Source organism: Gamsiella multidivaricata, assembly GCF_025024155.1.
Source record: "Gamsiella multidivaricata strain RSA 2152 chromosome Unknown BC939scaffold_26, whole genome shotgun sequence".
In the NCBI taxonomy this organism is placed as follows: domain Eukaryota; kingdom Fungi; phylum Mortierellomycota; class Mortierellomycetes; order Mortierellales; family Mortierellaceae; genus Gamsiella; species Gamsiella multidivaricata.
The window spans coordinates 404,834-432,034 of NW_026251734.1; the positions used below are offsets into that span (position 1 = coordinate 404,834).

General features: G+C 49.8%; 11 protein-coding genes and 1 non-coding gene across 12 annotated transcripts; 7 read left to right on the forward strand and 5 right to left on the reverse strand.

Annotated features, from left to right (window-relative positions):
- Positions 1 to 181: 181 nt before the first annotated feature.
- Positions 182 to 947, reverse strand: BC939DRAFT_133711 (uncharacterized protein). The gene has a single exon (XM_051550090.1). The coding sequence runs from the start codon at positions 727 to 729 to the stop codon at positions 268 to 270; it is 462 nt and encodes a 153-aa protein (XP_051413165.1). The 5' UTR covers positions 730 to 947; the 3' UTR covers positions 182 to 267.
- A 218-nt stretch (positions 948 to 1,165) lies between these two features.
- Positions 1,166 to 4,620, forward strand: BC939DRAFT_476455 (fungal-specific transcription factor domain-containing protein; the record flags this gene model as incomplete). The annotated part of the gene is made up of 5 exons (XM_051558596.1): positions 1,166 to 2,572; positions 2,664 to 2,798; positions 2,884 to 3,498; positions 3,604 to 4,067; positions 4,278 to 4,620. 5 exons carry the CDS (start codon positions 1,166 to 1,168, stop codon positions 4,618 to 4,620), a joined length of 2,964 nt encoding a protein of 987 aa, XP_051413166.1.
- A 971-nt stretch (positions 4,621 to 5,591) lies between these two features.
- On the forward strand, positions 5,592 to 7,452 carry BC939DRAFT_502466 (uncharacterized protein; the record flags this gene model as incomplete). The annotated part of the gene is made up of 2 exons (XM_051560283.1): positions 5,592 to 5,682; positions 5,798 to 7,452. 2 exons carry the CDS (start codon positions 5,592 to 5,594, stop codon positions 7,450 to 7,452), a joined length of 1,746 nt encoding a protein of 581 aa, XP_051413167.1.
- Positions 7,453 to 7,682: 230 nt separating this feature from the next.
- BC939DRAFT_396160 (Alpha/Beta hydrolase protein) lies at positions 7,683 to 8,895 on the forward strand (the record flags this gene model as incomplete). The annotated part of the gene is made up of 4 exons (XM_051552269.1): positions 7,683 to 7,830; positions 7,945 to 8,025; positions 8,119 to 8,240; positions 8,341 to 8,895. 4 exons carry the CDS (start codon positions 7,683 to 7,685, stop codon positions 8,893 to 8,895), a joined length of 906 nt encoding a protein of 301 aa, XP_051413168.1.
- Positions 8,896 to 9,252: 357 nt separating this feature from the next.
- On the forward strand, positions 9,253 to 10,036 carry BC939DRAFT_133760 (ML domain-containing protein). Its single transcript, XM_051550091.1, has 2 exons — positions 9,253 to 9,635; positions 9,718 to 10,036. The coding sequence occupies exons 1-2, from the start codon at positions 9,407 to 9,409 to the stop codon at positions 9,951 to 9,953; spliced, it is 465 nt and encodes a 154-aa protein (XP_051413169.1). The 5' UTR covers positions 9,253 to 9,406; the 3' UTR covers positions 9,954 to 10,036.
- A 96-nt stretch (positions 10,037 to 10,132) lies between these two features.
- Positions 10,133 to 11,926, reverse strand: BC939DRAFT_476459 (cell cycle control protein; the record flags this gene model as incomplete). Its single annotated transcript, XM_051558597.1, has 5 exons — positions 10,133 to 10,419; positions 10,528 to 10,854; positions 10,948 to 11,374; positions 11,632 to 11,765; positions 11,893 to 11,926. 5 exons carry the CDS (start codon positions 11,924 to 11,926, stop codon positions 10,133 to 10,135), a joined length of 1,209 nt encoding a protein of 402 aa, XP_051413170.1.
- Positions 11,927 to 13,120: 1,194 nt separating this feature from the next.
- BC939DRAFT_449138 (40S ribosomal protein S17-B) lies at positions 13,121 to 13,626 on the forward strand (the record flags this gene model as incomplete). The annotated part of the gene is made up of 2 exons (XM_051555331.1): positions 13,121 to 13,123; positions 13,204 to 13,626. The coding sequence occupies 2 exons, from the start codon at positions 13,121 to 13,123 to the stop codon at positions 13,624 to 13,626; spliced, it is 426 nt and encodes a 141-aa protein (XP_051413171.1).
- Positions 13,627 to 13,724: 98 nt separating this feature from the next.
- BC939DRAFT_449140 (uncharacterized protein) lies at positions 13,725 to 16,420 on the reverse strand. Its single transcript, XM_051555332.1, has 5 exons — positions 16,205 to 16,420; positions 15,583 to 15,974; positions 15,128 to 15,423; positions 14,346 to 15,019; positions 13,725 to 14,263 (listed from the first exon to the last, which is right to left on the reverse strand). Exons 1-5 carry the CDS (start codon positions 16,293 to 16,295, stop codon positions 13,767 to 13,769), a joined length of 1,950 nt encoding a protein of 649 aa, XP_051413172.1. The 5' UTR covers positions 16,296 to 16,420; the 3' UTR covers positions 13,725 to 13,766.
- Positions 16,421 to 17,444: 1,024 nt separating this feature from the next.
- Positions 17,445 to 17,517, reverse strand: BC939DRAFT_t91. Its single transcript has one exon. It is a non-coding gene; the product is annotated as a tRNA-Trp (tRNA).
- Positions 17,518 to 20,482: 2,965 nt separating this feature from the next.
- On the forward strand, positions 20,483 to 22,166 carry BC939DRAFT_449145 (uncharacterized protein). Its single transcript, XM_051555333.1, has one exon. The coding sequence runs from the start codon at positions 20,666 to 20,668 to the stop codon at positions 22,001 to 22,003; it is 1,338 nt and encodes a 445-aa protein (XP_051413173.1). The 5' UTR covers positions 20,483 to 20,665; the 3' UTR covers positions 22,004 to 22,166.
- An 855-nt stretch (positions 22,167 to 23,021) lies between these two features.
- BC939DRAFT_449147 (uncharacterized protein) lies at positions 23,022 to 23,797 on the reverse strand. Its single transcript, XM_051555334.1, has one exon. It carries the CDS (start codon positions 23,534 to 23,536, stop codon positions 23,222 to 23,224), a length of 315 nt encoding a protein of 104 aa, XP_051413174.1. The 5' UTR covers positions 23,537 to 23,797; the 3' UTR covers positions 23,022 to 23,221.
- A 654-nt stretch (positions 23,798 to 24,451) lies between these two features.
- BC939DRAFT_449149 (uncharacterized protein) lies at positions 24,452 to 27,003 on the forward strand. The gene is made up of 7 exons (XM_051555335.1): positions 24,452 to 24,531; positions 24,626 to 25,108; positions 25,205 to 25,253; positions 25,341 to 25,423; positions 25,530 to 26,078; positions 26,200 to 26,454; positions 26,555 to 27,003. The coding sequence occupies exons 1-7, from the start codon at positions 24,507 to 24,509 to the stop codon at positions 26,698 to 26,700; spliced, it is 1,590 nt and encodes a 529-aa protein (XP_051413175.1). The 5' UTR covers positions 24,452 to 24,506; the 3' UTR covers positions 26,701 to 27,003.
- The last annotated feature ends 198 nt before the right edge of the window (positions 27,004 to 27,201 follow it).

Here is a 27,201-nt window from a genome sequence, read left to right on the forward strand (position 1 = left end):
AAAAGAAAAGAAAAGAAAAGAAAACAAAAAAGAAGCATGGGAAGACCGAATGTTCTGCTTGGAAAGCAGTGTCAAAGCGAAAGTAGACAGACCCAGGTATTCTTTGGGTGATAACGGAACAAGCTTCAGAGAGATGAATGAAATTGGTCCAATCTCCTCGCTGCTGGCGCTCAACGTGATGCCATCGGGTTTTTATTTTATTCTATTTTATATTGTCCGCACCTTGAAATGCAATCGAAGGACGATGGCGGGAACGGGGCCCCCGTTTTAGTTCATTGGTTTCTTGATGGTGTCGCCCATGGGTCCCGGCTGACACAGGGCTCCCTCTGCCACTGCCACCGGTGTTGCTGCTGTCCACTCGACCCAAATAAAAAGGACGAAGAGAGTGCGATGCCTCGGTTGAAGGACTACATGTGCATAGCGGGGGAATAAGAACATCAGCGGCGGCAGCAATTGCAAAGTACCGTCGACAGCCCTCTCCGGGAAAGGCTGGGACTGAGCTGCGTGTGTTTTATCTGATTTCATATTCGCTTGTCTACTCTCCACCCATTCACTCATTCTCTCTCCACCGACCCACGATTTCCAGCAGGTTTTTTGTATTTTGTTATTTTGTTTGAACGAAAGGGGAAGAGCATCGAGGCCCAGTTGGTCCAATGGTGTCCCGCTTCTTAGTCTCCACGCTGTTTCTTTGTTCCTTTTGGGGGGTTTCTCTTTTTTTGCCCTCATCATCCCCTCTTTCTTCTCTCTTCCCTTTTTTTCTGTTTCCCATCATCATCGCCATCACCAGCATCACCAGCACCACCAGCATCGTTGCCAATCATTCATCGCGCCCATTCTTTGGATTACTTCATCCTCCCCTCCTCCCCCTCTCACATCCTGCCATCCGACGGCCCCTCTCTTTATCACCTTTGACCCTGCTCCCTCACACTTCACACTCCCATCCCTCCTTCCCCCTCCCTCCAGATCTCTGAATTTGCTCGCCGGCATTCTCCTTCGCTCCTCATCCTCGATCGATAGATCCGCATATTGACTGACCTATTGATATAAAATCACCATCTCACACTCCTATCCCCTTCGCTCCTCTATTTTTCAGGCACAAAAGCTCTCACATCTTTATTTTCGACTCCACTCAAGTCCTGCAACGGCGCCGAAAAAGTGACTCACCATGTTTAACTCACCGATGCTGCTGGACTTCAACAGCAACAATAACAGCAACCAGCAAAAGAGGTCAAAAATCACAAAGGCATGCGACAACTGCCGGCGGCGTAGAGTCAAGTGCGACGGAGTCCCCGACGGCTGCGGAGGATGCAAGGCTGCAAAGACACAGTGCGTCTACACCACCAGCAACACCAAGCGTGGTCCCCCCAAGGGCTACGTTGAGGTTATTGAGGACAGACTCGGCAAGATCGAAAACATGCTTGCTGGCATTGTCAAGAAGAAGAAGAAGAACGTCGCCCCTCAACCCTCCGACAATGCCACCGTCTCTGCCAGCACCAGCACAGCTCCTAGTGCCCCCCCAGCCTCCCACTCCGACAGCGAGGATAGCCCAGACGACGAGGACGAGGACGACCGCGCTAGCACCTACTCCAACGATCTCGTCAAGGTTAAGCAGCAACCGCCTGCCTCACCAGCGCTACGTCCCACACGCTCCAGCACTCCTACACAACACAACATCCGCTCTGGCTCCGCTGCAATGTCCCCACTGGGTCGCCACTCACCGCTTATATCCCGTAACCGCTCCTTGACAGCTCTTCTCCCCTTCTCACACGACAACCTACCCCATCATATCGCTGGACAGAACGAACAGGGGGTCAATGCCCAGTCAGACATCGCTATTCTCACCAGCATGTTTGATAAGTTGGGATCGACCTCTGTACGCACCACTGTCCCCTTCCCATGGCTCACACCAGAGCAATCTCGCCAATACGGTCGCAACCACCTTCAATTCTCCTTCGAGAGTTTGGAGCCTCCGCTTCCGACTCTCGCCCGCTCTTTCCCTCCCACCATTTCCACCGAGCAAATACATCAACTCCTGGAGTCCTTCTTTGAGCGGTTCAATATCTACCTGCCAATTGTTCACCAGCCTACTTTCATGAGGCAATGGGAGCACCAAAACTGCGTCCTCTGCCCGAACGCACAGCTAAAGAACCGTCAACCGCAAGTAAGCGAGATGAATGCCCATAAGCTGCACTCTCCGGACTCTGTAGCACCCATCTCGCCTCTATTGCTCAATGCCCTGCTGGCTGTCGCCGCCAGGGTCCCCTCGACGGGTTCCAAGATGACTGCAGAGGAGCGCCAGCGCTCTGGAGCTCTCAGCCAGGGTTTCTTTGACGCAGCACGCTTGCTGTTGGACGACTTCATGGATGTGCCCCGAGTGAGCACTGTCCAGGCGCTTTGCCTGATGTCGCAGTACCATCACCAAGGTCAGTGGAAGGCCACGCGGAGCAGCAATTACCTCTCGATGGCCATCCGCATGGCTCACGAGCTCGGTCTCCACCGCGACCCCGAAAATATTGTCCACGGCCCCGAGGCCGATGGGCTGCGATACCTCTGGTGGTCGATGTTCATCCTTGTACGTGAAAATGAAGGAATTAACTTTTCATCTAGTTGATGCACTCCTCAAACTACAGCCATTGACCGACTTGCTCTCATTTATCTTTTAGGATCATCAATTCTCTGCCTGGCTGGGTCTGGGCTTGATGATGCATGGCAAGGAAAGCGATGTCGAGCTGCCCATGGACCCCACATCTTCACAGCAGGACCTGCGTGGATTTGTCTGCATGGTTCGCCTCGTCAAGGTACGCTTGTAAAATACTGGCTCGTTGTCGCCACTGAACTCTTTAAATTTTTTACCCACATTTTCCTTTATATCTTTGTACACAGATTCTTGGAAGTGTTTTGCAGCACTCGTATTCAACACAGTCGCTGCCACCACAGTTTGGCGGTCACGACTCGATGGTCTCGTATATTGAAGGTTCGCTCACATCGTGGTTAAGCAATCTCGCTCCCGAAATGCGCTGGCAAAACCCCAACATCGCCAGGCGTGGCACGCCTGGATCGCCCATGCGCTCGCCTCCAACTGTCCAAGCTTCAATTGCCGAGGCACGACGTGCTGTTGCCCTTACCAAGGAAGCAGGCGAAGTCTATCCTGCCTATCTCCATATTGTGTATAATGCCACTCTGATCCTGCTGCATCGCCCCTATATTGTCGGTGCCGCTGGTTCCCCAGCAGCAGCTCAATCAAATACCATCTGCACAGGATCTGGACGCGCTATTACCGACATCGCACAGGGCTTGGACATGGAGCAGTGCTCTTATGTCGTCAACCGATTTACTCTTTACGCCCTTTTGCAAGCTGGCGTGATCCATGCCATGAACGCGGTGTATGACAAGCGAGGCTTCCAGGTGGCGATGGATTACTACCAGCGCACGCTCGCTGTCCTTGAAGGCTTCCTGAACTGCTCATCTTATTCTGGAGGTGTTTCTGAAGGAATCAAGGTACGAAAAAAAGAAGAAAGAGAAAAAGCTTCCGCTTTATGCCAGTCGTTGTAACCACATACTTCAAACATGGCACTAATGAATTAACGAATATTTCATTTTCAGATTCTCGAGCAATTCTTGGAGAGCACATCGAAGGCTGCAGCAGAGGAAGGGCGTAATAGTGAAGGAAGCAGTATGGGAGGCATGTATCAACAACAGGAAATGGATGCTCAGCCATCTCGCAAGAAGCGTCAACTCGAGGCAGCCCCACAGTTGTCACAAAATTCTTCGGCATCAGTCCAATACACATCGACCACAACAACATCACTACCACAGAACGTTATGACCGCTACGACCCTCTCTATGATGAACGCTGCATCGGCAGCGGCGGCGAATGCGACGACGAACGGTTCCATTAATGCCCCCTACCAGTATATCTACAGCCCGGCTGCACAGCAACAACAACAGCAACAGCAGCAACAACAGCAACAGCAGCAACAACAGCAACAACAGGCACAATCGCGCCCTATCGACCTGAAGGAGCAGCAGAAGCAGCAACAGCTCAAGATTCAGCAACATCATCGCTTGTACCAGCAAATGCAGACCTTCGGCGCTAGCATTGTGACCAAGCCCTCAGAAAACAAGACAGACTCCCTCTTGGAGCAGCAGCAGCAACAGCAGCAGCAGTTGATGAGACAACAGCTTCAACGTCAACAGCAGCGTCAGCAGCTCGAGTTGGAGATGAAGGAGCAGGATGCCAGCCCGAATCAGCATCACCAGCAACCAGTCTTGAACAGCATGGGTGCCCATGTCATCCCTAGCCACCGATATGCGATGCAAATGCTTCAGCAGCAGCAACAGCAGCAACAGCAGCAACCGCACGGCCATGTACATATGCCCATGACCATGACCGCTCTTACAATGGAGGCTCAACAGAAGATGGCGCAAGAACAGCTGAACATGGGCTCAATGAGTGCGATGATGACGGATGGTCTTGACTATGACCCCGCCAAGTTCTGGGTTGATTTCTCGGAAACGAACAACGGAACCCTCAACCCGGCGCAGCTGCAGCAGGATTCCTCAGTCGCTGTGAACAGGCCAATGGCTGAGAACCAGTTCAGCAGCTCCCTCTGGTTGTAAAGCGGTATTGATCACGGTTACCCTTGGATTACATTCCATTTCATATATCTTTTTTTTTTTTTTTTTTTTTTTTTTTTTGTACTTTCATTTACAATAAACACATGTACATATCTACACGCTATATTTGAAGATACGAATGACTGAATGATTGTGAATCTGGGGCATCAGGACATCAGACAAAAATTGGCGGCAGCCGTATTAACAGGCTGTGGTGGGGATGACCCGGATTAGGCCACACCACGTTGGGATCGAACAATAAATACATCATCGAGGGTGTATCCCTGGGACTGAATAAAATGAAACGAAAAAAAAAAAATTGCGCCCGCATCTGCATTTTCTCTCAAAGACGCTCAAGGCTGAACAAACAAACAAACAACAAAACAAAACGGGTATAAACAAAAAGAAAAAAATGGCCATAATTGACGTCGTACAGCAGAAAGAGCGTTTTTTTTGAGAGTGCATGCCCACACTTTTGTGGCCAAGCAGCGATGCACAAGAGTAGGTTAGACTATTCGGTGTGGATGCATGGCAGGCTGAGGAGGAACCCAAAGGCGGACAGGGGAGGGCGCGGGGTCAAATAGGCAAACACCCAAGTATCCAGTCGACAGAGATGCAAACAAACAGAGACAAATGCTCAGGGGACCGCGAGCAATTGGAGAGACAAAAAATGAAGAACAAAAGGTACCCAAAACAAACATTAACATGGGTGCTCCTGTCCCAGGCGAGGAAAAAGAGAGAACTGAACACTGCCCAGAGTGGAGTTCCCTCCTTAGCAGGACCGCGGCAAGAATAGCGAACAGAGCTCCTCTGATTCAACCCCTACTCTCCTCTCCTCAATCCCCCAACTTGCCGCTTCCTCTGTCCATCTTCCTCTACTCCTCCACCCACGACTCTATCGCGTGGGGTATCTCTGTCCACATCGTCCCACACCCGTAGTTCTGCACACCAACAAGCTCTCGGACAGCATCTCCATGCATACGACACATAAGACACCGCGCGCACGGAAGCTGTTCACCGTTGCAGCCTGTTACATCTGCCTCTTCATCGCCCCCGCGCTCTCCAGTATGTTTTTCTAACAGATGTCGAACGTGCGAATGAGATTCGAATGAGGGAACGAACCACCAACGGCATCGTTCTCTGCAACCCTCGTGGTTCCTGAAAATTTTATTCCAAATAGAGTGCTGCTATACCCTCACATCCCAGAGCCTAGCCCCAGCCTCCGCTACCTCGTCATCCTATGCGGTCTCACTAACGGTCAGTTCGCAAATAGCCGTCGACTCCCAGGGTATGGTCTACAAGGCTACGATCAATTTTCCGGCTTCGTACCTCATCGTCACCGTTCCTTCGGGGTGCACCTTCTTATCTAGTGGAACCGTCAGCTGCCAGTCGTCCGGCCAGAATCAATTCGCCGTGTCCTTTCCGAACATTACAGCCATGCCTGATGGAATTACGCTCTTGAGCAAAGGCGCGAAAGTGCAAGAGCGCGAGGAGAAATCTGCGGAGGACGATAATTCTGGGCACATCGCCGTGTTGGCGGCGACGGTGCTGGCGGGGATACCGCCGAGTGCAGATTCGGTCGTGGTCAACGGTGAGACATGTGTGGTCGACACGACCTGTCCGACTCTGAGTCGCAGCAACGGCACATCTACCAGCAGCCGAGTGAACACAACTACGACTCCTTCTTCTGTATCGGAAAGCGGACAGCAGGGAGGTGATGTTAAATCCTCGTTGTCGTCATCATCGTCGTCATCGAACAAAGGCATGATCATTGGTATCTCCTGCGGTGTTGTAGCTGTTTTGCTCATCGCAGTATGTGTTGTCCTCAGACGCAACATGACCAGTGCCTCGAGCACGGGCGTGAAACGTCAGAGCTCTCAGTACTCCCTTAGCCGTGAGAATAACAGCGGGGCATACGGTGGACCTGATGGATATGCACTCTACCGTGAGAAAACGATGAGACGCCAGAGGTCAATTCGAGAGTTCCATGAGGCTGCGGCCGCCAAGGCGGCTGAAGAGGCCGTCCATCGGGGCCTGGAGAGAATGAAGTCTGAGGAGAGGATGCGTGCAACCATAGAGCGCACAGGTGCTGGCGGTGCTGACGGTGCAGGTGTCGGGGCTGACGGTGCAGGTGTCGGGGCTGAGAAGGCAGGGGCGATAGAGCTGGCGCGTCATCCGTCCTCGAGGGAAGCGAAGTCGAACACGGCAGCGAGGTCGAACACGGCAGCGAAGTCGAACACGGCAGGAAAGTCAAACATAGGAGGAAAGTCGCCAGCGCGGATGCTAGATACGAGCGTTATTAAGATCCCGTCGGCCTCGTTGTTCGAGGATGGGAAGGACTTCAATGCATATTTTCCCAGTGAGACAGGAGTGGGCCAATCTGGGAGTAGGGGGACGACGCGTCCTAGTGAGGATATGAACAGGATTCAGCATCCCCCGGTGAGAAAATCAAAATCCTCGCGTTTCCCTTGGCCAGAGCCCGAGTCATCCGCGACACCACCATCGACATCGACTCAGGGACAGAATGCGCTGCATCGAACAGTCAGTGCGGGGACGATTAAGAGCACAGCCAGTCGTCCACAGTATCATACCGACAACACTATCCGGCATCAGCAGCAGCAACAACAGTACTCATCTCGACCTAATGGCTTCGACAATGGCGCGAGGTCAACCCAACCTCGCCCGTCAGTAGACCAGCAACAGCGACACCATGGACTACGGAGCGAGCCCATCTTGCTGCCCCCACAGTCATTGCCTGCTGCCCAGACGCGGTCGCAGCACATCATGCGGACAGATGACAAGGCGGGGTCGCATGGATTGTATGGTTACATGTAGTCGCGGACAAGTTGTACAAACACAATAAACTTCACACACCCCTGTGCCAATGAACACCCAGTCCGCCCGAACATCGTATCTCTCCACAAGCACGCGAAGAAGGAAAAAAGAAAAAAGAAAAAGAAAAAAGCGCTTGGTCCGTTCCTTCTCATTCATCTCTACATCACAATCCGTCCTCTCCTCTCACTCATCCTCGCAATCCCATCACCATCCCCGACTCTTTTGCAGCAATGACTACTTCCACCGACAACTCAACATCCAAGGTCGAATGGATCACCGCCGAGGACGGCCACGAGATCTTCTCAAAGACCTGGCACCCTGTCGGAGCGCCCCTGGCCAATATCGTCTTTGTCCACGGACTGGGCGAGCATATCGTTCGTAAGTTCTCACTCCAAACCTTTATCTCCTAGTCCCAGGGCATTGGTTATGAACCACTTGCACCCTGATATAATTATAGCAATCGATAACACTAGGACTATTCTTATTTTCTAGGCTACAATCATGTCTTTGAAGAGTTCAACAAGGCTGGGTTCCAGGTTTCAGCCTTTGACCAGCGCGGGTTCGGAGAAACAGGTGCGTGTCGCGTAATGCGGTTGTGTGCGCACTCCAACACGTAATGCACCGATTGTTGACGGGATCACTATAAATGGTTACCTTGCAAAATAGGGAAAAAGTCAAAGTCCTTGGGCTGCTCTGGGGGCTATGACAAGGCCATCCCCGACATTACCGCAGCCTTGAAGCGTGCCGAGGCTGAAGGCGTTCCTCTGTTCTTGATGGGACACAGTTATGTAAGTGGCGATGCCCCATGGAGACTAACCTATAAAGCGACTTCACAAGAGCAGGGTCTAAACCATTCTCCTGTTTTTAATCGTCATATCTCAAATGTAGGGCGGAGGTTTAGTGCTCAACTATGATTGTATCGGACCATTGAAGCACAAGCTCGCAGGACTGATTGCTTCAGCGCCCATGATTCTAGCTTCTGGTCCCACGCGCCCCAGTAGCTTGACGGTTGGGTTTGCAGGCCTTGTCTCCAAGGTCCTCCCCTCACTGCAGATCCCCACCAACCTTTCCTCAAAGTTCATCTCCCGTGACCCCAAGGCGGTGGAGAAATACGATGCGGACCCACTCGTTCACGGATACGGAACGACTAAGGGCTTGTATGATATGCTATCGAACGGACAGGCCTTGTTGACAACCCGCTATAAGGATATCACACCCGATGTGCCGCTGTTGATCTGTCACGGAACTGAGGATGGCTTGACGGATCACCAGGCGAGCAAGGAGTTCTTTGACAAGATTCAGGTCAAAGACAAGGAATACAAGGTTTACGAGAATCATTACCATGAGCTGCACAATGAGCCGGAGGATGATCGTAAGGTCGTAATCGATTATTATATCGAATGGATCCGCAAGCGCCTGCCCGCAGCCAAATCGTCTACTTAGAACAGTCTTCCCGAAGTTTTTTCCCAGCGCCGTCTTTTTTTTTTTTTTTTTTTTTTTTTTTTTGGAGGATAAGCGTACTCCGCGCGTTGGTGCTTCGCCCAAAGGGTCGTCGTAACTTTAATGCACCCGTTGAAACCTATATAATAAACATAAGTGTTCTTTCCATACGTGCGCTGCGGATTGCTGCTATTCACTCACCATGACGTTCATGCAGCCCAAGATCGAAGGGAAGGCTGTTTTTTTCGTGTTGTGCTGAGCTTTCAGCATAGTCTGGACTATGGCGATAAACTGCGTCAGCAATCATGCAATCTAAAGATATCTATCGGCGACTTTGATGTTGTCATCAAGGGTCTAACGAACAATTTGACAGGAAAAGGCTAGACGAAGCTTTTTTATACTCACTGCGCTACCGAGTCCTACATCAAGAAAAACGAATAAAAGGACCTACGAAGCGAGCTGAAAAGGCCTCCATAATCTTCTCCTCTCCTTTGCAATAACCAACTCGAACACAATGAAGTCTTTCCTGCCCATCGTTCTTGCCACTGCGGTCACCTTGCTGGACGCTGTATCAGCTGCCGGGTTCTACTCCTGCGCATCCAATTCCACCGCGTTCCAGCTGACGAACGCGACCTATTCCCCAGATCCTCTGATTCCAGGCCAGGAAGCCTGTATGACCATTGAGGGCAATCTGACCCAGCCTATCAATAATGGATCCACTGTCGTCATCACAGCGAGCATCTGTAAGTTATGTTCCTTTGAGGGGGAAGTATTGCATGCAACATGTTTCAAGTTGTATTGACCGGTTCCTTTCTTCATCCATAGTTGGAATAACCCTGTACAACACAACGACTGATCTGTGCAACAGTCTCCAAAGCATAAGCAACTCGACGACGCAATGTCCGATCCAACCTACAAACGGGACGATCAAGGAATGCGTGAAAGTGCCATCAGGCATCCCATCTGGAATCTCTGTCGATATCCGAGCTGAAGCCAAGGACGCTCAGGGCAACGAACTCTTCTGTCTTGTGGGCCCTCTGACCTTCGGCTCTTCTTCGTAACTGTATCAATATCAGCCATTTCAGAAACCTTGGCATATTGCCATGACGTCTGCTGAAGGAAAAACAATAAAAAAAAAGAGTAATAAAAAGAATAATAAAAAGAATAATAAAAGAACAAGTCAACGTTTATGGAATTGAATAAACCAAAAATAATTAAACAGCTCCATCAGGGATAAAAACTAGTAGCGCGCGCTTGCGCCCGTGGCAACCGCAGAAGGAGCCAGCTCATCGTCTTCCGATAATGGTTCTCCCTGTGGCTCCCTCTGTTGGTTCCATGAGAGGTAGGTGTGGTCTCCCAAGCGCTTAGGCTTGTACAGATGACGGGCCGTGAACAGAAGCCCGAGCACGACACACAACACGCCGACGACCACATAGGCGATACCCAAGAAAGGATTACGTCCGCCCATAAACGACACCGTAGATATGACGATCGACTTTGTTCCTCCATATGACGACACATTGTAGTCTGTAATAAAGACATTTGAAAGCGGATGCGGTCAGTTCTTCATGCGCGCACTTCAAAGCACTCAAGAGAAACACAAAGTGAGCAAGTAATTCTTCGAGGTCGACGTACTCATGTCAATATCAATAGTGTAAGTACCGCTCGGGAGATCCTCAACCTCGTTCTTAGAATACATCTTTCGGAAGTTAGGTAGGCCAGAGGTACGCATCCAGACTTGAAAATGCTCGTCTTTGGTAATATCGATAGGCGGAGAGGCTACCGAATATCCCTGGGGGAACCAATTTCTCCAGTTAGGTGGAGGTCGAACCTTGGATAGATCCGTATACGGATTATGACCATACTTCGTTGCATCGGTCGTCCATGCGATGCCGGTGTCTGTGAGGGCGTAGGGCTTGTTGGTCATTGGGTCCAGCGGATTCAAGACAAGGCTGAATGTGTCTAATTTTTTAAACATCATGCGTGTCAACAATTAGATCTTTAACACTCCACTCGCCACTGCAGTTTTTTTTTACGCTCTGCTGAGGCACGTACCATTGAACATAGAGTTGGCAATAAGTCCGCAAGGATAGATTGGGTAGGCGACATTACTCTCCATGACGACCGCCAGTGGATCACACCCTCCGCCCTTGAGTTCATCCGCGGACCGATACACACCCGAGAGCTGCTTCGAGTCCATGCTCTTGATATATCGACGGTGGTTTTGGAAAAAGTCTGTAAGGCGGTAGTACACAAAGACCGGCCGTTTCATCGCGACAGGTATGTTGAATTTGACCGTGCACCTCGTCGTTGGCCAGGTCACATTGTTGCCAGACCCCACAGCCTGGATCCACTTGTACTCCGGAGTGTCTCCATCCCCAGCAGAGCCGGGAAAGTTGGACGAGTACGAGTCCTGCGGGACTGGGACAAAGTTCGGACCAGACTTGTCGCATCTTGTGTAGTCAATGACGACTTCGGCAACCTGTAAGCCAAGTAGACGAATTCTTGATTAACATGTATGCAACTGTGTCCGCAAAGATCGTCTATCGCTACTATCACCTCTTGTTACAGTGGTCGAAACTGGACTCCTCATAACTACCCAACGGTGACATAATCTCCAGAACATCCTCCTGACGTGAGGTTAAGGCATACCCACTACGCATCAAATACAGGGTCCACTCATCGATTTTTACATGCCACACACATACACTGCGATACGATAAAAACAAGGGTCCTTACGGTATCGCTAGCCCAGAGTAGCAGACCTCCGAGAGGGGCAAAGAGGACACCGACGACAAGAAAGACCGGTAACACTGTCTTTGGTGTTAAAATCGGCCGCCATGCCTTCAATCGCTGCTGCTTGAACGCCGTGTCTGTGGATTGGTTTGCATTCGCACAAAGACAGAATCGTTGCATGCATTCAAGTCGAGGGGTCAGTTTCTCATCCCAACCGTCTCGCTGTTCCTTTTATATACCAAGCACATGCACACAACGACTTACTGGCAGGTTTCCTACTCTTAGTCTCAGTAGTCATTTCGTTTTTTATTTGCTGCTGTGATGTCGTATTCAGAGAAAATAGCAGAGGAATCTTTGACCTCGCCTCGACAGCTATTTTTATCGGCCAGGCTAAGTTGGGGCTAGATTTGGCTTGGCAACCTGACGCACCGCTTTCAAATTATCGATGAGAAGGGAAGTGAGGGGTGCACTTGGACTTCAACGCAGTAGGAGACAGATGCATCCACCACGTCCTGTGTACTCAGGGGCTGTGTGGCCAACCGATACATGCGCACTGATTTCGACTCAGTGCATCCCTTTGATCGATCGTATCAGCACTGCACGTATGATCGGATTGTGTATGCAAGGCTGCATCAACCATTTTTAAACAACTTGATACCAGACCAGGACTCTACTCTTACTCCACAATGGTCTAAGAGTGTGAAGCCCTTGGCATTTTACTCCACTGGGTAACGTAACGGTGCAGCGCCCCATTTCATCATTCCTTCCGTGTCAATGCTCGCGATAAACATCGTATTTACCGTCCAGCGAATTGGCTGTTAAGGGTCAACTGAAATGTGTGTCTAAAGTTCTCTGGGCTGCTAATTGAGTTTCCCCCTCTTTCTCCTCCACTTCAATCCTACCAATACAATGGCAAGTCATCAAGAGATGTCACCCACGTGACGGATCTTATGAGACAGCAGTTTACTATACAAACTGAGGAAGGATGCCTGTGTATATATCGGCGACAACCACCACTGCACACACACACATATCCATCCATCCATTGAGCACCCCAACTTCGGTTCTCTTCCTTTTTTATCGCCCTCTATCCATCAATCTTCGTCCTCGACAGTTGCGCTCGCCATGTTTGTTTGTTCTTTTGCCCGATATCGATCCACCTCTCGTGGTGAATATTTTGCACTAGACAAGACAGGTGAAGGCATAATCGAGGAAGCAGAGTAGATCAGGATGAGAGTTGTATAAAGGATCGGTTCATAGAGGATGGCGGTCTTGATGGAAGGTTATCAATGGGTACATCTTCGAGCTGGCCAGTCATCTCTTGCAGGACTTACAGGAACTCATGGAACAAGTCGACTGGACGTATCAGAAACTAGAGCTCCTGACAAAGACGAACATATGCTTTTGATGGGAAGCCTGTGATTCATCAGTATATTCAGAGGAAATCAGCTGGACGATCTACTTTTTCAGGAACAAGGGGCTCAACACGGCAATGGTGTTTGTGGTTCGGTGCCTGGCGTTCGCAGCAACTAATCGGGATATCTATTTTCGCCTTCGGACTCGCTCATCAAACAGGGTCGCGTTAGAACCAAGACTGTCAAGAGAGCCTCCAAGGTCCTCATCGAGAAGTACTATCCTCGTTTGACCTTGGACTTCCAGACCAACAAGAAGATCGCCTCCGAGGTCGCTATCATTCCCTCGAAGCGTCTCCGCAACAAGATTGCCGGCTTCACCACCCATCTGATGAAGCGTATCCAGCGTGGTCCCGTCCGTGGCATCTCCTTCAAGCTCCAGGAGGAGGAGAGAGAGCGCAAGGACAACTACATCCCTGAGGTTTCGGCCTTGGATACCTCGGCCATCGAGATCGATACCGAGACCCAGAACTTGCTCAAGTCCTTGAACTTTGAGGACTTGGCCGGCGTCACCGCCATCGAGGTCAAGCAGGCTCCCTTGGAGACTCACCGCAAGCCCCGTGGCGACCGCAAGGACCGTGCTTAAAGAAATAAACATTTCCTTACACTACTATTCACATATTGCATTGCATTCAGAATACTGCTGGAGCCACATCGTGTCATGATGCTGCGGAAAAAAAAATTGGGCGAAAACAATTATTTATAACACACTAAAGGCGAATCCATCTACTCGCTGACCTCCTGAGAGACGAACTCTGGGTACTTGGCAGACACTTCAGACCAGGAGGTCTTGCCCTCGCATATATCCTTGACCAACTCCACAATGACCTCAATCTTCTCGCGGATCTGCTTTGTCGAGTCGCGCTCACGGAGAGTAACAGTGTCGTCCTGAGCAGACTGGAAATCGACAGTGATACCGAAGGGCGTGCCCAGCTCGTCGTTACGGGCATAGCGACGACCAATGGACGCACCAGAATCGTCGACCTTGCTCGAGACACCGCTACGGCGGAGCTGCGCCGAGACCTTGTTCAAAACAGGAATGAAGACATCGTTCGTCGACAAAGGAACGAGCAAGCACTTTGTGGGAGCAACAACAGGTGGGAATGACAACACACCACGCTGCTCACCCTCCGGACGGGTCCAGTAAACGTGTTCCATCAAGCAATACAAAATACGACCGATACCGAACGACGGCTCAATGACATTGGGCGTGAATTCGCGAACTAGATTGAAAATGTAACGAAGTGAATAAATGCGCATCGCCCTTGATCTATCCGTACTCAGCTCGGAAAAAAATATACTTACTGTGAGTGGTAACGGAGACCTTCTCGAAGCTGCTGATAAGGTCTTTAGTGATATCGAAGGCCTCCTCATTAACGGTGACGGAAAATGAGCCGGTGCTGTCATGTGCCTTCTTCAGCTCCTCCAAGGCCGCCTCATCCAATGAAGCCAAGTGCTCCTCGACGGCCTTAGCATTCTTCTTGAAGCGAGGACCAAAGACCTTCTTATTGATCTCGAGCAGCAGCTTCTCCTCGACCAAGGGCTCGGGCAGACGCTCACGGACAACTAACTTCTCGCCAGTCTTGTTCGAGTGCACAGTCAAGTCATAAGCAGAACGATCAGCGCAGCCAACACATTCCTTCCAGCCATAAGAAGTATGGATCTCAGCATCCCAGCAATCGCAGGCGTAATGAGCCATCTCGTTCTTCATGTGCTGACGGAAACGAACACGGTCAGGGTTGATACCGATCTTGGTCAAGAACATATGGACGCGAACCAAGAAATAGCCCAAGGTCTGGTTGTCGATGATGCCCTTCTCCACAGCTTCGCCAACAGAGATCTCCAGAAGTTCGGTCTTGCCCTGAAGTTGAACAGAAGCGGGCAAAATCTTCAATTTGTAGGTGGCCACCTCGTTGAAGCGAGCGTGATCCTTCTTGGCAGGGTCGACATAGTGCTCAATCTCAGCCATAGTGAACTCTCTATTGTTATCAACAATAACAAGAGCGTTAGCAATTTTGATTACTCTGACTGCGCCTTGAGAACTAGAACCTGGTACCATGAACCTGCTTCGCGATAAGAACATTTACCTGACACGTAAGAGACCCTCACGAGGCGAGATTTCGTTACGGAAGGAGCGACCAATTTGAGCAGAGGCGAAAGGCATGCGATCGTTGTTGAACTCGAGCAATCTCTTGAAGTTCAGGAACTGGCCCTGGGCAGTTTCGGGGCGCAGGAAACCGGGGAACTGGCCAGTGGGTCCGATGCTGCTAGAGAACATGAGGTTGAAAACAACGGGCTCAGAGATGTCGTTACCGGTCTCGGGGGATTTGATCTGGTGAGTGCGCATAAGTTCGCCGAGTTCCGGGCCAGAGTAGTTGTCGATCTACATGGATGTGTATCGGATATACCCATCAGTCGACACAAAGCACAATTAAAGGGAAAAAGAACTGCATAAGTGACATGACAATGTATGACAAACTGGAGCAACAATGCAATGCGGGAAATTGATGTTAGAGTTGCAGGACAAGTGTCCTCAACTCACCTGAGCAAGGATCTCTTTGTAGGTCTGGACAGTTCCATCGTCAAGGCGGACAGCAGTGACCTTGGCTGCCTTCTTCTTCTTCTTCTCATCCTTGTCGGCCTTGGCTTCAACGGGCGCGTTGCGCGCAATTTTGTCGCCGTCCAAGCGAGCCTCGAGCACGTTCTCGACCAAGTGATCAGCACGGAAGATCTCTCCAGTCTTGAGATCCTTGCACATCCAGTCCGAGAAACGGTCGACGTGGCCAGAAGTCTTGAGGACCTCGGCAGGGGTCATGATCGAGCAGTCGACCTCGAGCATGTCTTCCTCGAGAACAAAGTGCTTACGCCACATCTCGAGCACATTCGCCTGGAGAGCACAGCCTGGGGGACCGTAGTCGTAAAGACCAGCAACACCTATTTTGCGAATTGTAAATGTCGATCAAACAAGATATACTGGTGAGTCATCGGCGACCTGAATGAAACAACGAGAAGAAGATGCCGAGGGCGGCCCGCAGTAAAAGAGGGACAAGGACCTAGAGTGGGCTAGGACCAAATGTTGTGATATGTTGGGATGTTGGATGGGAGCAGGCACAGGGTGGGAAATGGTGGATATGGTTTGATAAGATACAAATCGATTATTTTACCTCCGTAGAGCGAGAAGGCGGGGGCGTAGAAGAAGCGCTTGCTGAGCAGCTGCTCAAGCGCAGGTCTGTTGAATGTGGATGCAGCGGACATGATTGTTGTTGTCGAGGAAGTTGATGAGGAAGTGAATGAAGAGAACAAGGACTGAGGGAATCCTTTAGAAAAGACCTTTCATGTTCGTTCCCCCCTTGCCCAAACAACGCATAAGCAAAGTCACGGACCATCACGTGGAGCCACGATGACTCCACAAGGAGTCAAAAGCACAGCAATTACGGCGACTCTTCGTGCCTTCAGGGCACATTATTATGCGCTGCGTGACTAATGGTTAATGTATACGTCGGTCCCTCCACTTTCTACCAAAGTATTCTGCAGGTTGCGCATACCCATGCTGTTGCGTCCATCGTATCCTATCCCTGGATGATAAGGACCCGCGACTCTACTCGTCAAGGATAAAGACAGAGCAACTCGTAAATTTCTCCGGTTAACTCGTAATTTTGAGAACTTTTTACGAGTCCATATCCCATGTATTTCTGAGAGAGAGCGTTTGCATTTCAACCTTCTCGAAATTTATCTATTCACGGACCTTAAAAGAGTCAAAGAATGATGAGTGATATCCCTTGTTTTATGGATGCAAGCAATAAAAGACGTCTTTCCGCAGCAGACTGGGATAAATGATAGAAAACAATGCGCTAAATTGCGCGTTATGCCACACAAGAACTCATACAGTTGACAAGGATTGCGCGTGGATCAGCAGGGAGTAATTGCCCTGAACGCGGGTGCCTGAAAGTACCTCTAAAGGAGCATCACATAGTTGCATAGGCCTGCGTCAGATATAGGAATTCTTTCCATTTGACCTCGTAGGTTAGTTTTTATGTATGCTCTTAGTGCTTGTCGCCACTCCGGAAAAGAACCGTATCAAAAAACATGGCAAGCATGGAGGAAACCTGGAAACAAATAAGCATTAGATGGCTGACATCAATTGATATGCATTGCTGGAGTCTTTCATCCAACTCCGGGATGGGGATCAAACATTTTCTGACCGTTTCCGTCTTGGCATTCTCAAGAGGAGCAAACAAACCCGTACTTCACAGAACTCTCCGAAAAAAAAAATCAGTCATTCAGTCTCAGCAAGCAATTTCTGCGAGAATTGCCTGGCATGCTCAACGTGGTAAATGGATTTCTGGACGGGTTGAATTTTCCCAAAAAAAAAAGTGCGTCGTCCATACTGGAGAGGCAAAAGTGTGGAGAATGAGAGACTTGAACTCCCGACCTTCCGCTTTGGAGACGGACGCGCTGCCAATTGCGCCAATCCTCCTTGGATTACAGAGTTGATCGGTAGAATGACTATAATAAATAAAAAAATTATCATGTAGACTTTACATGCTGGAAATCCATGCAATTTTGGCGCAGGAAATCCACTTCAAAGTACTTGGGAAATCCACTTAAATGGACTTAGGAAATCCATTTATGAAATGGGCGCAATATGTAAGGTCCCATGATGGGATTTATTTTCTGTCCCACCTGCAAGTTTCCTTCTCTACTTTGGTGGAAAGGATGACTACAGTAGATCATTGGTCTGATAGATTCGCAGGGTCAATCGACTCGAGAGACAAATTGTTATAAAAAAAAATTGTCTTTGAGGATCCTTGAAAAAGAGGGTAAATTTTGCGACGCTGACCGCGTTGATCATGCTAATAGTGCAGCCTTAGCCTCGTGTTAAGTCTTGATGCTATGGATTGAACTCATGGGGATTTATGTTAATAAAAAAAAAAAAAAAAATTGATGCTATGGATTGAACGTTACTGAACTGCCTACAGGGGGTGAGATGGTTGACAACTTTGGAGGGGATCGGGAGGATACGCTTTTTGCAACAGTTGTTTTCAGCTTCTAACACAGCGATGAGGTGTGGTAATTGTTGCGCAGGTCTTAGAGGCAAACCCGAGGAATGTTACCTGTTCTATGTCCTCTGGTGACTGTAGATCGGTTTTGCTTTGGTGGAAAGGACAACTGCAGTGGATCATTTGCGAGTTGGTCTGGATAGATTCGCGGGTCCCATTGACTTGAGGGATATATTGCTGTAGAAATCATATATTATAAAGAGAAAGAAATAATCACGTTGGCCCTAACAGTACGTGGATCCTGGAGAACGCTGACAAAGGCTATTCGGACATACAGAGAAATGCGCGTTTTCATGCATTAGCATATGCATGCAAAAAACGCTGAGTCGGGTACTCGCTTCGACAGAGGATGAGGGCGCAATGAAACGCAATTTAAAGTGCCTTGTCTGCCTTTCTATTAAATTGAAAGGCTGCTAATCGATTCATTATTATCGATGCGGAGATGGTTGTTATTTACGCTGCTCTATTTGATTCTTTGAGCGCGATAGATACGATCTGAAAAGGTCTTGCAAGGAGGACCAACTGGTCGCTGTATTATAGGCGATGTGTGCAGGGAAGACTCAACGATGCTCTGCTTGATGGTGCCCTGCTTCCGTAGAGCTGCTGTTCTTGCCGTAAGTTCATAACAACGGTGAATGCGTGAGAACCTGTTTCATGCACTGAATATTCTTGTGTCCGCCTGGTTGCCGGCTCTTCTTTCCTGCGCCCTCCGCCTCTTTGCCTCGTCATAGGGGTGCTCAGAGTATCTGGTAGATACCAGAGTCTAATGGTCTTTTCCACTGTTAGTTCTCTCACGTTCATCATCCCTCCTGCACACACACACACACACACACGCACAACCCCATCTGTTTTTCTTTCTTCAACATCCATCCTCATTCCACCACCCATCTCCTTCTTATTCTCTCTTTTCTCCCTCCTAGTGAAAGAAAGGGAAAAAGAAGAAACGACCCTGCTGCCACCAAAAAAAAAAAAAAAAAAATACAACGCAGCCGTACATCGAGAAACAAACAAACTGCCCAACTGCCCCTGGCTGCCATTCACACCTCCACAGATCTCTCGCTCCATCGGCCTTGATCCTTCCCTGCAATCCCACCGCGCCCGCAACCCCTTCCCTCTGTCCTCGCTTTCCCTTTCGATTTCCCTTCAATTACTGCGTACTGGTCCTGAGTCTTTGGTCTACAAACGAGGACCCCTCCCCCTCTTCCTCTTCCTGCTTTTATAAACCCAGAGCTGAGTGCTTTCCTCCAGGTAAGGGGCTGATCAGTTCTTAGTCAAGCATCTCTTGCCAACTCGACTCGGAACAACACCAACACCTGCGACGATGGAGAGAGGATATATAGGCGCCCACTCCCGTCCTGTGCTATCCTTATCTTCACGACTCGGGCCCATTCAGCCGAGTCCCACTAATCCGTGCTAAACTGCATTTTGTTTCCCTCTCTTTTAGCACGAATCCTCGGTGGAACATAATTCTTAACCAACTCGGGTTCTCATTCAGCTAAAAGCCGACGCCAACAAGGGCTCCTTGAAGCAATACAGTCAGAGCGAGGCGGAAACACCTCGCCCCTCTTCTTTGTTACCGCGCATTGTACCTCGTCAGACGGCTCAGCACTCTCAATGTATCATCAATCGTCTCAAAACTCATCCAGCAATAGCCTGCTTACACAGGCGCTGTCGATCGATCCACGGTTTCAGGTTGAATATCCGGTTGACTACCAGGCCCTATACACCGTAACCCCAGACCGAGAACTCCATGGACAGCAGCAGCAGCAGCTTCGGCAGCTTCAGCAGATTCAGCGATTGCAGCTTCAGCAGCTCCAGCAGGAACAAGAGCAACAGCAGCAGCATCAACAGCAACAACAGCAACAGCAACAACAGCAAGAACATATCGTCAATTATCATCAAAGACAGATTGCGACGGGGCTCTCAGGGCAAGGCCAGTTTATGTTTGATCCATCTTCAATCCCGCTTTATTCCTCATCTATGGGACTTCCAGATCAAGAGCAGGTCGGGGATGTTATGGACTTGTCACTCCCCAACGACCTTGACAATGGCAACTCAAATGACTGGACCTCATTCCTTTCTCTGGGCAACATTGCGGATATGCCAGCGAGCATGACCCTTGAGCAATTGCAGCTGATACAAAACGAACTTGACGGCGAAAAGTGGGCCTTAGGGCAGAGTACTGAATTCTCGCTTAATGCGCCGGATCCAACCTCACAAGTTCAGCAACTGACACAGGAGCATCCAGGAGCTGAAGTCCAGCAGCAGCAGCAGCAGCAGCAACACCAGCAACAACAACAACAACAACAACAACAACAGCGGCTGCAACTACAGCAGCAGCAACAACAAGAGCAGCAGCAGCAGCAGCAGCAGCAGCATGAGCAGCAGCATGAGCAGCAACAGCAACAACAGCAACAACAACAGCAACAGTTACTTCAACAGCAACAACAACAACAGCAGCAGCAACAGCAGCATCGTCTTTATCAGCTCCAGCAGCAGCAGCAACTTCGCCTTCAATTAGAGCTCGCCAGCCGAACGCAATTGCCTCAGAGTCCAGCACCAGGAATGGGGTACTCTACACCCCTCCAGCAATTCCCACATCATCTTCATGGAATGGTGCAGTTTCCATCCGGCCACTCGCCCGCCCAATCGCCTCTCTCTCCTAGCAATTACGCTGGTGACGACTACTTCTCGTCAAGGCAAGCATCACCAGGCCCTGCCTCGTCGCCGAGTGCATCGTCCAAGATCAAATCGAGGCCCAGGCCCTCGACCGCTGGGGCCAGGATGTCTCAAGGTGGTATAAAGGCGCTCTTTGGACAAGGTGGATCCAAGAGCAACCGCATCTCTCTTGACCTAAAAACGGAGCCATCTATCAACCTGCCTCCACCACCACCGCCACAACAGGGACTGACAGCCACGTTGATGGCCGCCAATCAGACAGCCGGTAACATTGTGCCTCCCAAAACACCGCCTCCCCCTCGGAAAAAGAAACCTGCAAAGACTATGTCTGCCGAAATACCCATTCCGACTCCAGCTGTATTGAGTGCTGTACTGGAAGGGATCGCACAACAGGACACTAGTTTAACAGGCATCAACCATGCAGAAGGAGCACCACCTGTCCTCACACTGGCAGAGCGACGTGCGGCAGCGGCAGCGGCAGGAATCCAAAGACGGAGGTCAGCGTCGGAATCGTCTACCCTTGCGTTTAAGCCTGGCTCAGTATCATCGATACCAGCGTCCCTCATCCCCCCCAGCCTTGGTCTGGACTCGGAGGCGAAGCGCTTTATTCTCTCTCCAAATGTTACTCCTGGAAGTGAAACTCTTCCCCTACCGAGTCCTTCGATTCTCTCGACATCAGCATCATCGCCAGCGCCGATACAGATTGGAAGGATTACTCCTCGGCACTCCTCCTCTCAAGCGCGGACGGAAGAACAGCAACGACAGCTCGATGCTGCTATGGAGCGGGTTGACTTCGACGATGTGACAGTGGCGGAGTTGAAGGAGATGCTCCGGCAGCGTGGGAAGCACGGGGGAGGCAAGAAGGCGGATTTGATTAAGAGGCTGCAGTCGGAAATCGATATTATTCGAGCTAAGCGTCAGTCTGATACACGACAGGGTACAGCAACCATCCCACCACCTCTTGCTTCACCGACTCATCAGCTGTACAAGACCCTGGGAGGCATGCATATAGGACCCGCACCTGTGCATAACAGCATGGCAGCCGCAGCTGCCGGAACGACAACGACGACGACATCGGGACCATCCCATTTGCGATATTCCCTCTACGATGATGTCCCACCAGAGCCAGGAGCAGGCATGGGCACCATCCTGGAGAATGGAATGGGAGCACCCTCTGGAGCAGGATTTGGCACAGGACACTTGACAGCTCACTCCAACACTTAAAATAATTAAAGAGAGAAGCGATAAAGCCTGCTATCTCTTTTATTCTTTGTAGTGTTCAGAGTGCTCTGGAGAAAATGAGATTAAAGTTTGTCCCAAGTTTTGTGTAACACTTCTTTGTCTCGTTGCTATCGCGATGCTCTTTTTTTTTTTTTTTTTTTTTTTTTTAATCCTTGCTTCTGTTGGTTATACCAGACTCCAAGGAAGCTCATCGGATCAACATCCACAGATTCAGCATTTGACTATTTCTCTCTGAATAACATGTACTGGAACCGATCCCGATTGCCGTGCACATACCGGGATATGCCCTGGTTAGTCTCAACGTAGACAGATGTCTCCTGTTGACGCCCTGACAGATCCAACCCCTTGCCGGCTCAGGAACCGCCTGCTCTCTCCGAACCTTTTCTGGTTGCAATCCAAATGCGAGTAGGACTCTAGCTTTGTGGGTGCAGATGTGATGTTGGAGAAATACCAGCTATAGTGGAAACATGCATCGTGCAGACTGATCGCTGCACTGCTGAATATGGACTTCCTCAACTGACCGTCGGCCCCTCTCCAGTCGTTTTTTGACAATGTCCTGCATCGTCACTGCCTGTGCCTCGCTCGGCTGAATTAACAAAAAACAATGAACCAGGCTCTCGATAACAGACGACGACCAGACGCATCCAGAATTCTTCTCTATATCGGTTACTCGAAGGAGCGGTTCTAGAACTGACGTCCTAGCTGAAATAAATTGCTTTTTAATCCAATAACTCCATTCCATAAGAGTCATCCTGCTCCTGTCGATGGGTCCACGTCCTTCATAGCCACAAGGACAGATCTCCGTGGGGTCTCATCAAGGTCCGATATCATCATCAGGCGGTCTCCTTTCTCGGATTCGTGGATGTCCAGCGCTGTTCAGAAGTCCAGGAACCTTGTTAAAATCTATATCCCCCGTTCCACCTGGAATCGCCCAGATCGGCTGCCGAGATAATGGCGCCAAGAATTTATCTATGGAAGAAAATAAAACGGACCTCGTCTGGTCGATAGTGGAGGAGCTTTATTTTGCCCAAAAAAGCCGTGACAGACTCGATAACCACGGAATAGTCAATCTCGCTACGCTGCTCGGCGAATCTAATCTCGGGCTGATTGAATGCATCATCCAGCAGCACGTCGTCGTAGATGCATGGTTGTTCCTCGGTACAGGTGTTGATTGAACGGATTAAGGCAGACGAGGGTACTTTAGAACTGTGGAAAGTGAGTCAGGAACGAGAGTCTGATGGTTTGTGTCGAATTATCGCCTATGAGGGTAACAAATGTAAGCACCAGTTTGAACGTCGCACTGGAGGGAAATGAAGCAGAAACGAGGCAAGTGGTCAGTTCAGAAAGAGGCAGTGGGAAAGAAAAAAGAATGCGTCCCTTGTATGCCGTTGTGTAGCTTAGCTGCACAGATGTGCGAGGATATGATATGGTAAGGGTGTGCAGAGGCGCTACGGGAGCTAGGAGGCACAGATAAGAAAAGAAAAGTGCAGACGTTTGAACGAATGAAGGAGGCATGGGATGATAGACGCATGGATAAGGAGTCGGAGGAGTTCATGGCCCACATCCTTGCCTTGCCAAGCTACTTTTTACCAATGCATGGTATTTTGACGACGCATATACGGCTCGTACGATGCTTATACGACACTGTACAGAACACGCTTTGGACTGATGGCTGATTCCGGAAGCGGGCCCATCGAGGCATGCAGAAGGACCATAAGCACGCCGTGGTGCTACTGCGAAAAGGACCATCCTATTCAATCAGGAGGCGAAGACGGAGGAAACTAAAAATGAAGAATACCACATCGGAGGACCGCGGTGCTGCTTTATTCTTATGTCTCCTTTCATAGTAGAGGCAATTCGAGGTAAGTGGCCATTCCCACCATACGCCTGTAGGGCTGCCTTTGCACATGGATCGATCGCTGTCTTAACCGCCCCTCTTCCTCTTCTATTTCCAGTGAGTTATGGTTCTCTTGTTGATGGCCATGGGTGTATGTGTATGTATGCCTCCTTGGATGTCCCCTTGGATATCTCCTAGTTCGCTATCGGTGCTCCCTCCTCTTTTGTCTGTCCAACCCCGGTTACTTGTCCCTGTTTGGCACGCTGCCCTGGCCACAGCCAACCAACGTGTTGCTCTGATTCGACAGTATCGCCATCTATAGTTTTTCCTAGAAATTCTGCATTCGACTCCCAAATGGTAGTAATGGTGGCCCCTCCCTCTACTGCAGACATGGTGCCATAGTCTGCAGGCCCCACCCATTCAGCCAAGGCCACTGTGCGAATAGGGGGGCATCTGGTCTTATCAGTCTCCTTCAAGTCCAACTGCCGATGCCATTTCATTCAAGAACATATCATTGTTGTGCTTGCATCCAATTCTTTCCTTCTTTTCTCTTTTCTCTTTTCTCTTCCTCCTCCTCCTCCACGCCAGCCAAGGTTCCCTTTATTTCCTATCGACCGGGATTCTACATTATCATATCAACACAACATTATGGCTACCTCCACAAGATGTTCGGGTAAGGATCGCGCTTCTTAAAAGCAAATTTGATGAACTTCCACTATCTTTGAATGCAATTAAAGCAGATGCGCCTCCTTTGTACTATCACTTAGGACGATGGCGGGCACGAAAGACTTTGTTGCTTTCCTTACTATTTTTTCTCCTTCTCCTAACCATCGTCAGTGATCGGTTTTGCGTCGCTGCAGAGGGCTCGGATAACGACGACGACAGCTTCCCGGACCCAGTCAATATCGAAGACGATCCTTCAGCGACACCAACGCCCACCCATTCCGTTTCCCCTCCTGGCACTATTCCATCCCTAGCTGTCCCATTTACTCCACCTCATTTCGTTACCGTAGCTCCAACGCCTCCTTCTCCTTCACAGGTGCCGCCAAATCCCGTATCTACGTCCCCTTCGGGGATCCTTAAGCCGGGTACAGCTAATGCAGAATGTACCGTCATAGCTGATCTTTACAAGGCGACAGGTCCATGGAAGTTCGTTCCTGATACAACCAACTGCTGCAATGCTGAATATCCCAACTCGTCTGGGATTAAGTGCAATGCCAACGGCCAAATCATTTACATCTACCTGGCAGGTACGTTAGCATTAGGCATGGCCCATGGCTGATGCGCGTACAAAAAAATAGATATTCACGTATACTCATAGCATAACGTTGCGGTTGTAATACCAGGTCAAGGACTTTCAGGGACATTGCCCGATAGTCTCGGGGGCCTTAGCAGGTGGGTGGTGTCTTCTTTATTCTAGCTAATCCCCGTCTAACCGATGACTGGACTGACCTTGCCCTCTTCTACGCTGCTTGTAATTAGCCTTCAGTACCTGTTACTATACTATAACAACTTGTCGGGACCCATTCCTCCAAGTTTGACCAATGCACCACTTCTTATCCTTGGTTAGTCTATCGCTGCAACCCATGCCCTGGGAAATTCCAGATCACAGTGTAATCGCCTGCACTAACCATCGTTTGTCAACCTCACCCTTCCTTTGATTCCGTAAAGATCTTAGCCATAATCGGATCTCGGGCAGCCTGCCTTCCTCAGCACCTGGCTGGACCAACTTGGGGACGCTCAACCTTGAGCAAAACGCGCTCACGGGTCCGCTTCCTGACTGGGTCACCACCTTGCCGAACCTGCATTCCATAGCTATCGGACAGAACCTTTTCACTACAGGAGATCCACATCCTGCCTTCACATTCAACACTGAGCCAGGCATGAACAGTACCGCTGGCGCAGCAACGCCTTCTTCTATTCCGCCCTCGGTCAACCCCGCGAACTATATTCCACCCGCATCCACATTTCTGGACGCGTTCACGAAACTCCCAAAGCTGAAGCAGCTCAAACTGGACTCGCTTGGACTCTCGGGTGGGTTCCCGCCTTCGTGGGAGCAAAAGATGGTTAACCTGACCAAATTGGATCTTTCCAATAACTCTATGCAAGGCCAGATCCCTGGTTTCATCAATGGGTTCACAGGACTCAAGACTCTGCTTTTGGATAGGAATGAGTTTGGAGGACCGATCCCATCCTTTCAGCAATTGAATAACCTCTCTGGTACGCATCAGACGTGTCAATACGCGTTTAAGGATAAAAGTAATCGAGCCATCAAGTCTTACTCCCTCAGGAAATGGCAGCGTTTTAACGATTTCTCATTCTCACTGTTGAATGCGCTTAGTCCTCGATCTATCATTTAACCAGCTCTCAGGGCCACTTCCACCCTGGGCCGCAGGTCTAAACTTGACCATTGTGAACCTATCCAACAACTTGCTCTCGGGACCACTTCCCATGGATAACCATCACGCCTGGCGTGCATGTTCTGTCGCCAACAACTATTTCATCTGCACTAAGGGTCCCGAACAAGTTCTCAGTGCAAAATGGAAATCTGATTGTCGAGCCCAATGTTCAGATGTCCAGCGAGACGTCCCTCGATGTAAGACCAATCTTATGCTGAAAGGCAGGTGAATGCATGACATGAATCAAGATGGCTGCTGACAATTCATTTTGGTCTTGTTCACATAAAATGCGCCTAGTCCGACCAGCGGTGGATACGACCCTTCCAGAGATTCGAGTCCACCAAACGCACAACGGGGGAGGCTCTCAATCCTCAGCTGCCGGGTGGATCGCAAGATGTGTCACCATGGGAACGGTATTGGGGCTCTTGTTGATGCTTTGCTAGCCTTCACGTACATTATTCATCGTCTGGATTTCAGTATATAAGTATCTTGTAGTGTCCTGCGTTGGTAGCGTTTTTGTAAGAGCACTTCAGTGGGCCCGTAGATCGGTGCGCGGCACGTACTTGGCCCCTTTCATCTTTTAATTGTCCCTTCACAACTTGTAGTTCATCCTCTCATTTTATCTAGGCATTTCTCAAATGACCATTACGATCTGTTTATATTTATCATATTATTTTTATTTTCGTGAATTGTCCTAACAACGATCTGCTCAGCAGCATGTCCATAGGCCTGTCGGTCAATTACCTAATTACCCAATTGCAGGACTAGTGTTAATGTTCTGTTTTTCATGTAGCCATTCGGCAGGTCTCATACACAGGCGTGTGCGTTATTTGTACAATATCAGATAGGAGCGAAAGATGTGCTATGTTGTTCCCCATGAGGACCAGGCGCCAACCCGGTTCCCGTCGGGTGAACTATGTAATCATCAGATGCAGTAGAAAATA

Coding starts and splice junctions, on each gene's coding strand:
- BC939DRAFT_133711 (XM_051550090.1), bottom strand. CDS start 729: ATGATGAGGGCAAAAAAAGAGAAACCCCCCAAAAGGAACAAAGAAACA.
- BC939DRAFT_133760 (XM_051550091.1), top strand. CDS start 9,407: ATGAAGTCTTTCCTGCCCATCGTTCTTGCCACTGCGGTCACCTTGCTG. Junction 9,636..9,717: donor CGTCATCACAGCGAGCATCT/GTAAGTTATGTT, acceptor CTTCATCCATAG/TTGGAATAACCCTGTACAAC.
- BC939DRAFT_449140 (XM_051555332.1), bottom strand. CDS start 16,295: ATGTCCGCTGCATCCACATTCAACAGACCTGCGCTTGAGCAGCTGCTC. Junction 15,975..16,204: donor CGCCTTCTCGCTCTACGGAG/GTAAAATAATCG, acceptor TTCGCAAAATAG/GTGTTGCTGGTCTTTACGAC. Junction 14,264..14,345: donor GGTCTCCGTTACCACTCACA/GTAAGTATATTT, acceptor TTTTCAATCTAG/TTCGCGAATTCACGCCCAAT.
- BC939DRAFT_449145 (XM_051555333.1), top strand. CDS start 20,666: ATGGGGTACTCTACACCCCTCCAGCAATTCCCACATCATCTTCATGGA.
- BC939DRAFT_449147 (XM_051555334.1), bottom strand. CDS start 23,536: ATGCCTCCTTCATTCGTTCAAACGTCTGCACTTTTCTTTTCTTATCTG.
- BC939DRAFT_449149 (XM_051555335.1), top strand. CDS start 24,507: ATGGCTACCTCCACAAGATGTTCGG. Junction 25,254..25,340: donor AGTCTCGGGGGCCTTAGCAG/GTGGGTGGTGTC, acceptor GCTTGTAATTAG/CCTTCAGTACCTGTTACTAT. Junction 26,079..26,199: donor GCAATTGAATAACCTCTCTG/GTACGCATCAGA, acceptor GAATGCGCTTAG/TCCTCGATCTATCATTTAAC.